The sequence below is a fragment of the Hyaena hyaena genome, unplaced genomic scaffold, assembly GCF_003009895.1.
Source record: "Hyaena hyaena isolate Hyena2069 unplaced genomic scaffold, ASM300989v1 scaffold_4, whole genome shotgun sequence".
NCBI classification, from domain to species: domain Eukaryota; kingdom Metazoa; phylum Chordata; class Mammalia; order Carnivora; family Hyaenidae; genus Hyaena; species Hyaena hyaena.
Window position 1 is genome coordinate 302,060 of NW_024080636.1, and position 7,948 is coordinate 310,007.

General features: G+C 60.9%; 1 protein-coding gene across 1 annotated transcript in view; it reads left to right on the plus strand.

Annotated features, from left to right (window-relative positions):
* The window catches only part of TAB1 (TGF-beta activated kinase 1 (MAP3K7) binding protein 1), a 31,476-nt gene extending 25,808 nt beyond the window's left edge, over window positions 1–5,668 (plus strand). Inside the window, exons 9-11 of the mRNA XM_039235007.1 lie at window positions 1,052–1,274; window positions 2,209–2,365; window positions 3,938–5,668. Coding sequence (XP_039090938.1) covers window positions 1,052–1,274; window positions 2,209–2,365; window positions 3,938–4,145 — 588 coding nt within the window. The 3' untranslated portion in view covers window positions 4,146–5,668. The remainder of the gene's footprint in view (window positions 1–1,051; window positions 1,275–2,208; window positions 2,366–3,937) is intronic.
* Window positions 5,669–7,948: the final 2,280 nt, after the last annotated feature.

Sequence of the window (7,948 nt, forward strand, 5' to 3'; positions counted from 1 at the left end):
AAGGATGGTTTTGAAGGGAAGCTGCCTTTACCAGACCTTGGATCATACATTCAGGTTGTGTTTCTCCTTCCATTTGTAATTCCTGTAGGAAGGTAACTTTTTCTACTTTGTCCTAAGTGAAAATCATGACAAAAACACATGCGTGTCTCCTGATAACCTGTGTTCTAGATTGTTCACCTGTTTTATCCTAGCCTTCCTGCAGTTGCCCTGTGACACAGGAGGCAGGGGCTCACTGGCACGTTAAGGTAAAGAACTTGGGGCTCACCGAGTTCAGGGTCTGGCCTGAGGTGACAGCTGGTCAGCAGCAGAGCTGAGCCCACGCTGGATGGGGTTCAGATCATGTCCTGTGACCTGTCCCAGCCCCCCTTCTTCTAAGAGCCTCTGGCCAGCCATCACATAGAGGAGTTTGTGTTCGTGATTTTGTCAGTGTGATTTTTTTTTTTTTTTTTTTTTTTTTTTTTTTTTTTTTTTTTTTTTTTTTTTTTTTTTTTTTTTTTTTTTTTTTTTTTTTTTTTTTTTTTTTTTTTTTTTTTTGGTCTTTGCCATAGAATTTATCTAGTGGCTTTTGCTGGGTTCTAGAAAATACTGGATAGTAGATTTCTCTGATGACAGGGTCCACCTTCACTCTGCATTCCACACTTTCTAATAAAAATGGCCTGTTGTAGGCCACAGTAAGTTTGTTCCAGGAAAGGAGGCTTAGGAATAACGACGGTTCGTACTGGGCCTTTTTAGTGGTTTCCAGAAGATTCTCCCATCCATTGTGTTTTTAAATCCTCCTGATAACCTAGTGAGATGGACGTTATCCCCCATTTCATTAGTGTGGAGGCCAACACTCAGCTGACAAGGTCACACCTCTACTAGTGAGAAAGTTCCAGAAGAATTATCCTGAATACCTTGAAAGGCTTGGATTACAGACTTGACTGGTGGGGACTTCCTTCACCTGCTTGGCTGATGCCCCATAAGCATCCTGATTGGGCTCTGGAGTGTGGCCCACAGTCCTGGGCCCCCCCGCCGACCCTGTTCCTCACCAGGTTCACACCCCCTCCTCCAGGAGATCGCCGCCATGATCGACACCGAGTTCGCCAAGCAGACCTCCCTGGATGCGGTGGCCCAGGCCGTGGTGGACCGGGTGAAGCGCATCCACAGCGACACCTTCGCCAGCGGCGGTGAGCGGGCCAAGTTCTGCCCCAGGCACGAGGACATGACCTTGCTGGTGAGGAACTTCGGCTACCCGCTGGGCGAGATGAGCCAGCCCGCGGCGTCCCCGGCCCCAGGTATGCGTGTGGCATGGACGGGAGGCCTGGGAGGAAGCCGGGAGGGCGGTGGGGGCCTTGCTGCCGCGTGCGGACGTGGAGCCCGAGGCCTGGCCTGGTTCTGGTCCCCCCTCCCAATACCTCAAAGACCCGAGTGTGTGGACAGTGCTTTGTCAAGCCTCGAGGCCACGTAAGAGGTGCTGGCTGCCACCACTCGGTGCCTGCTGTGTGCCTGTAGTTCCTTCAGTCCTTACAACCCTACAGACAGAAGGCACCCCTTCCACTGAGGAACTGAGGTTCTGGAAGGAAGAGACAGAGGCAAGGTCAGGCCTGTGGTCAGAGGGACCCCAAAGCTGGGCTCTGACCCTGGGCCGTGTCTTGCGTGAGGCGAGACGCTTGGTTTTCCGCCCTCGTAATTCTGCAGGCGGCTCGCTGGGGCTGAGGGCTGGTGGTGGGTCTTTGTTCCCTCCCAGTGCTGCTGGGCGTCAAGACCCTCGGCTCCGAGCGGCTGCGTTTCCTCTTCTTTTTTCAAACAAGCCGCCAGCCTTAGCGCGCAGGCCACATGCGTGGATTTGTTCTCCCACGGATGCCGGGGTCGCTGGAGTGTCACTGACTTGTCCTTGCATGCATATTTTCGTTGGGCCGACCTCAGCTTATCCCTTGGCCGAAACCCGTCATGGGAGGCCAGGCCGCGACCCTTTCCTTGAGGCAGCTCAGCGCTCACTCTCCCAGCTTTGCGCCCTGGGGCGTCTCTGGACACCCCCTCCCCCGCCCGCCTGGAAGGGTGTGACGCCCCTTTGCTGTCCCCAAAGAGGGGCGCCAAGCCTCCTCCTTGGCACCTCACACACTGTCCCCATCAGGCCCTGCAGCAGCCCTGTTCCCACCACCCCAGAGACCCCCCCCCAGCTGCTGCCTGCAGCCCACCGCTCTCTCCCCGCCCCGCCCCAAGCTGCAGGAGGACGCGTGTACCCCGTGTCCGTGCCGTACTCCAGCGCCCAGAGCACCAGCAAGACCAGCGTCACCCTCTCCCTCGTCATGCCCTCCCAGGGCCAGCTGGTCAACGGGGCCCACAGCGCCTCCACCCTGGACGAGGCCACCCCCACCCTCACCAAGTAAGCCCTTCCCCCGCCCCAGCCGCCCTCAGGCCTGCCTCCCCGGAGGGCCCTCGGACCTGACCGTGAGCGGCCCTGAGTCCCGGGCCAGTGCCGTTGGGTGGGGTGCACGAGGGCCTCGTACCCCTCAAATTCCGCAGCTCCTTCCCTGGGCTTCCCCCAGGCGTGGAGGCCGGAGCAGGCCGCCCCGCGGGTTCCCGCAGCTCCCCTAAGGCGGGCCCCAGGAGGGGTGGCGGTTCCAGGGCAGAGCAGGGGCAGCGGGCTGGGAGGAGACGGGCCGCTGATGCGGACAGCCTGCCGGTTGTGGGTTCCTGCGGGCCCAACGGATACACTTTCACTGAACGGGAGGGTTCTCCTGCTTTTTTCTCTTCCCGTCTTCGCCCGTCTTGGAGCGTGTGAGGCAGGTCTGCTTCCGCGGTGGCGGCGTGCTTGGGGGACGTGGTCTGGCCTGTCCCAGCTTGCCGCTTGCCGGAGCCGGTGCTCTGACTAAAGTGTCTCATTTTAGCTCTAAAGTGAGTCATCTGGTTGAAAGCAAGGGGAGAGGTGGAGGCAGCAGGAGGCCCGGAGCCCAGGGGTGAGCCGGCTGGCCCCTCCTCACCGCAGACCTGCCCCACAGGCCTGGTGTCCCTCTGCCCCCTTCACCTCCGTGGAATGTCCACCCCCGTCCCCTCCTCACTAGGGGACCGGCTCTGGTTTCCACATTCCAGCCGGCCCAGGATAATAGGGATTATTATCACCACACCCAGCCCACTCGGAGAAGCCCTCTGCGGGGGAGTGGTACTGTGGGCCGCTGCCTCCCAGGGGGCCTTCCCTTCTCCCCGCCCAAATGCCCCTGCTGCCACCCCTGTGCGCCCAGGGGTCCTGCCTGCCGCAGGTACCCCGAGTGCAGTGGGGCGCCCCACCCCCACCCTGCAGGGCCGCCCAGAGGAAACCGTGAGCGGTGCCCACAGAGGCAGGGTGTGACAACAGCGGTCACAGCCCGCCGGAGAGCCAGCCGGCCTCCCGCGCCTCTGACTCCTCGGGCCCCTGCATCTGGCACTAGTCGGGGCCTGCTGTGGGCGGGCCGGTGCTGGGAGTGTTGGGGTGGGGAGAGGTTGGCGAAGCTAGGCGCCTGCCTGGCTGTTAGGTGTTCTGTGACGGGGGGTGCCCAGGGAGCTCTGACGACGGGGCCGGTCCCCACGCAGCCAGTGTGAGGGAGCGAAGGGGCAAGTGAGGAAGGTTTTGTGGGAGAAGAGCCCTTCCAGGCTGCATCAGTGGGATTCAGAGATGCTGGAATAACTACCTGTAGCCGAGCGTGGCTCTGAGGGCGGAAGTGTTCCGTGTCCCACACGGTAGCCACTAGGATGCGTGGTCATCAAGCCCTTGAACTGAGTGATTCATTTTATTACATTCTAGCCCACTTCAATAGCCGCCCACGGCCAGAGCTTGGAAAATACATGTTTTCATCTGCTCCTAGGGACGTCTGGTCGGTCTGGCTCTTGTGACCAGAGGGGCCGGCTGAGGGCAGGGGCCTCTTGGTCCCCAGGGTAGAAGCCAGGGTCCCTGACTGAGTCTCCCCCGTCCTGCCCACAGCCAGAGCCCGACCCTGACCCTGCAGTCCACCAGCACGCACACCCAGAGCAGCAGCTCGAGCTCAGACGGGGGCCTCTTCCGCTCCCGGCCTGCCCACTCGCTCCCGCCCGGCGAGGACGGCCGGGTCGAGCCCTACGTGGACTTTGCTGAGTTTTACCGCCTCTGGAGCGTGGACCACGGCGAGCAGAGCGTGATGACGGCACCGTAGCCCTGACTGGGGAGTGGGGCCCTGAGCAGGACCTTGCATGGGGACGAGGGGGTCCGGCTCTGGGGCGGGGTGGTCCCTTTCCTGCCACTCGCCTGTGCCGCGGGAGCCAATGAGTGCCCAGTCCTGAGCCCGCACTGGACTCTCGGCCCACAGTGCTTGGTGCTGCGGAGAACATTCTCTCAGGGAGCACCAGTGCAGACTTGTCACCGCACAGGGCCCGGAGGCCACTCCCTCGGGCAGGCTCAGCCAGGACCCTCACGGTCTCAGAAGCACGGCTCGGCGCAGGAGCCACGCTGGCCGGTGAGCCTGCCACTCGGGGGAAGTGCGGGAGTTCTCTGTGACCGTGCACGCCATGAGCCCAGCAGCCTCGGCTTTCTCAAGGCCACCACCTCCCCCTGGAAGAGCCGGTAACCACTGCGAATGTCCCCTCACCACTGGGCGGTAGTTCCCCCCTTCTCCAGCATCCAGCGCAGGGCCCTGGTTGGCATCCGTACCTTCCAAGTCTGCCTGCATCCCCAGGCCTGCCCGGGGGGTGGGGGGCAGTTCTCAGGGGCAAATGTTCACGGAGACATGGGAAGCGTCAGGAGCTTGGGGTGGCTGCACAGGGCAGGTCAAGTGGAAAGGAATGAAAGGGAACATTCTGGAGCCCCGGAGGGGCAGGCTGGGCAGGGCTTCAGGATGCACCCAGACCGAGGAGGACAGGGGCCGCTCTTGTCAGGCCCCTCCAGGCACAGGGAGGCCCTGAATCGGGGTGAGCTGGCCCTGCTCTGTCTTTCTCTTACCGGCGCTGAGGAAGACCCCAGGCTGGGGAGCCGCTAAAATTAGCCATCTTTACCACTGACCAGTCTCTAGCGGCTGTAAGGAAAAAACAGCTCGGGAGTCAGGCCTGAGGGCTCATTTGAAAGAACGGGGAAGCACGTCCAGAAGGGAAGAGGTTTGGATACCAGCTGCCGTGGGTGACCCAGGGCTTCAGAGCCACGCGCCGCTTTTACAGACACTAAGTGACAGGCCCAGGCCCTGCAACCACTTCACACGTATCCTCTGCTGTTGGTGGGCAGAGGCTGCTGCCAAGCTCCTGGGCCTGGAAGGCCACTCCCGCTGGCGGAAGAGGCAGGAGGCTCGCCACTCCCCGGCTCCCGCAGCCGGTGACCACTGAGACCTTTTCCCTGGACTCCTCCTGCCCTGGCACTCAGGGGGGTCAGGGGCCAGTGCCGAGGCCCTGCTCACTCTGCGGGGCAGGGGGGCGCTCCCCTGCGGGCCCGGTGTGCTGCGCTCGGGGGCAGGGGGCAGTTTCCGAGGGGGCCGTGCCCTAGAGGACCAGCGCCTCTCTGCGGGGACCCTGACCTAAGCCGTCTCTGTCCCGCAGGTGGGCAGGTTTAAAGTCTGTCACGAGGGCTTGTGAACAAAGGGCATTCTTTTCTTGTCAGGCTTCTCGGAATGGCTCTGTGATGCTGTTTGGTCTCTAGAAATAGAATCCCTCTTTTACCGAAATAAAGGAAGAAGTACCGGTGGTCTTACCCAAAGCGTGTTAACAGTGCTTTGGGGGTGCCTGGGTGGCTCAGTCGGTAGAGCATCTGACTCTTGATTTTGGCTCAGGTCACGATCCCAGGGTCGTGGGATCAAGCCCCGTGTCAGACTTCATGGTGAGCATGGAGCCTGCTTGAGGTTCTCACTCTCCCTCTGCCCCCTCCCCTGCTCCTGCTCGCTCTTTCTCTAAAAATAAAAATTAAAAACAAAAAAAGTGTGGTTACTCAGATCTCATGGGGACTCGCCGCAGCCTTGGGTGGTGGGGCCTCCCTGGTCCCGCTCAGCAGCCGGAGGCCCAGCTCGGCCAGCTGGGTGGTGGCAGAGCTGGGCCACCAGCCTCTAGCCCAAGGGGAGAGCACCCGGTTGTCCGGCATCCCTGCCTGTCCCCGCACATCCAAAGAGGGTGACAGTTCCCTCCTCTGGGCCATTCCTCCAGGCCCCGTGGGCAGCCCTCTTCCTGACGAGGAGTGATGTGGCCTGCGAGCTTCAGGTCAGCGGGACAGAGCCCTCCCCATCACCAGTTAGTGGATCTCCAGGGGGTTCCTTTGCTTTGTTTTGGTTTTGTTTGGGTGGAGGACTTTCCCTAAATACCAGCCTCTTCCTGCTTTATAGGAATTCAGAACGCCCTCCTCTAACAAGAGCGGCTTGGATGGTGGCATCTGAGCTCCCGGGGGCCCCCGCCCCTCCGCTAGGAAGGGGCTCCGGGCAGAGCTCCACCTGCAGAACCGCCTCTCGGGATCTGTCCCCCTCCTCAGCGTCTCCAGCTGTCCCTGGGGGGGCCCTTGGTACCCCTGACCCCTGTGTCCTTCTGGAGTCCGGTGTCAGCCAGCACCCTGACAGGCAGTTGGTGGGTGTACCTTTTCTGAGGGAGTGGCCAAGGCACAGACCAGCGGCCATGATCCCTGCCCCAGATGGCCCTGTCCAACCCCCGGGCCCCTGGGTCTCCCTAGCACCTGCTCTGTCCCAGGAGTGCCGGCCGGGCAGTGCCCTGCTGGCTTTGTGTCCCCTGTCCCCCGCCTTTGGGGTCATTCAGCGCCACTTGAGCCTGCCTCCTGGGCCGAAGGGGGCCCTGGTGCAGCCTCCTGGTTCCCTTTGGTGGATGCAGCCACGAAGCAGAGAGGGGTAGTCGAGGAATCCGTCTTAGGATTTCAGAAATGGCCGGGGTCGTTTCCAGGAGGAGAAGGCAGGCAGATGGCCAAGGCCCATGCTGAGCCGAGCCGGCAGGAGCCCCCCAACTCCAGCCTTGACCATCCTCCCACCACCTCCCTGGGAAGAGCACTCAGTTTCCCTGAGGCCTTAGGTCAAATAGAACCAGAGAAGGCCACCCTGTGTCCTCCTGTCCCTTGAAGACCTCTGGTCCCCTCGTGGGACAGAACTGAGGCTTGTTTGAGGCTCTGGCCTGGATGGGACCAGAAGAGCCAGGCCTTCGTGAGCTGCTCTTCATCCCGGGGCCCTGGGCAGGTGGGCGGGGAGTGGGGACATCGGCAGCACCGGGAGCTCCGTGGACCCTCTTGGACCATCTTCACTAGGATTTGTTCCCTTGTGTTTCCGGCCGTCATCTGGTCCCCACAGCTGAACTGCTCGGGCCGGTGCCATGATGCACCTGTTGGGGGGATGGGGGGATCCCCACGCTGCTGACGTTGGCACTGAGACCCATCAGGGGCCCCTCCAGCTGCCGGAACGCCCTAGGGATAAGCACCTGATTGAGCTCTTTACACGCCTGGCTTCTTCCTGTCGTTTAGGCCTCAGCTCAAATGCTACCTCCTGAGAGAGGCCTGCCCTGGTCGCACGCCAGCCACATCCTGCCACGTCTCCCTGCTTTATCACGTCGCAGAAACTCCGATGTTTCTTGCTTGTTCATCTGTGTTGTCTCTCTCGCCAGCAGGCCCACTCTGTGGGAGGGGGGCTTTGTCTGCCTTATTCCATGGGGTCCGAGCCCCAAGGTCAGTGCCAGCCACAGAGTAGCCCCTCGCATATATGTTAAATGAATGAGGGATGAGCCGTGTGACCTTGGACAAGTTGCTTGATCCTGCTGAGCCTCTGTTTCCTCATCTATAATATGAGGATCCAACCAACTTCTTTCTTCTTCTTTTTTTTTAATGTTTATTTTTGACACAGAAAGCATGAGCAGGGGATGGGCAGAGAGAGGAGACACAGAATCTGAAGCAGGCTCCAGGCTCTGAGCTGTCAGCACAGAGCCCAATGCGGGGCCTGAACCCACAAACTGTGAGATCATGACCTGAGCCGAGGCCGGACGCTTAGCCCACTGAGCCACC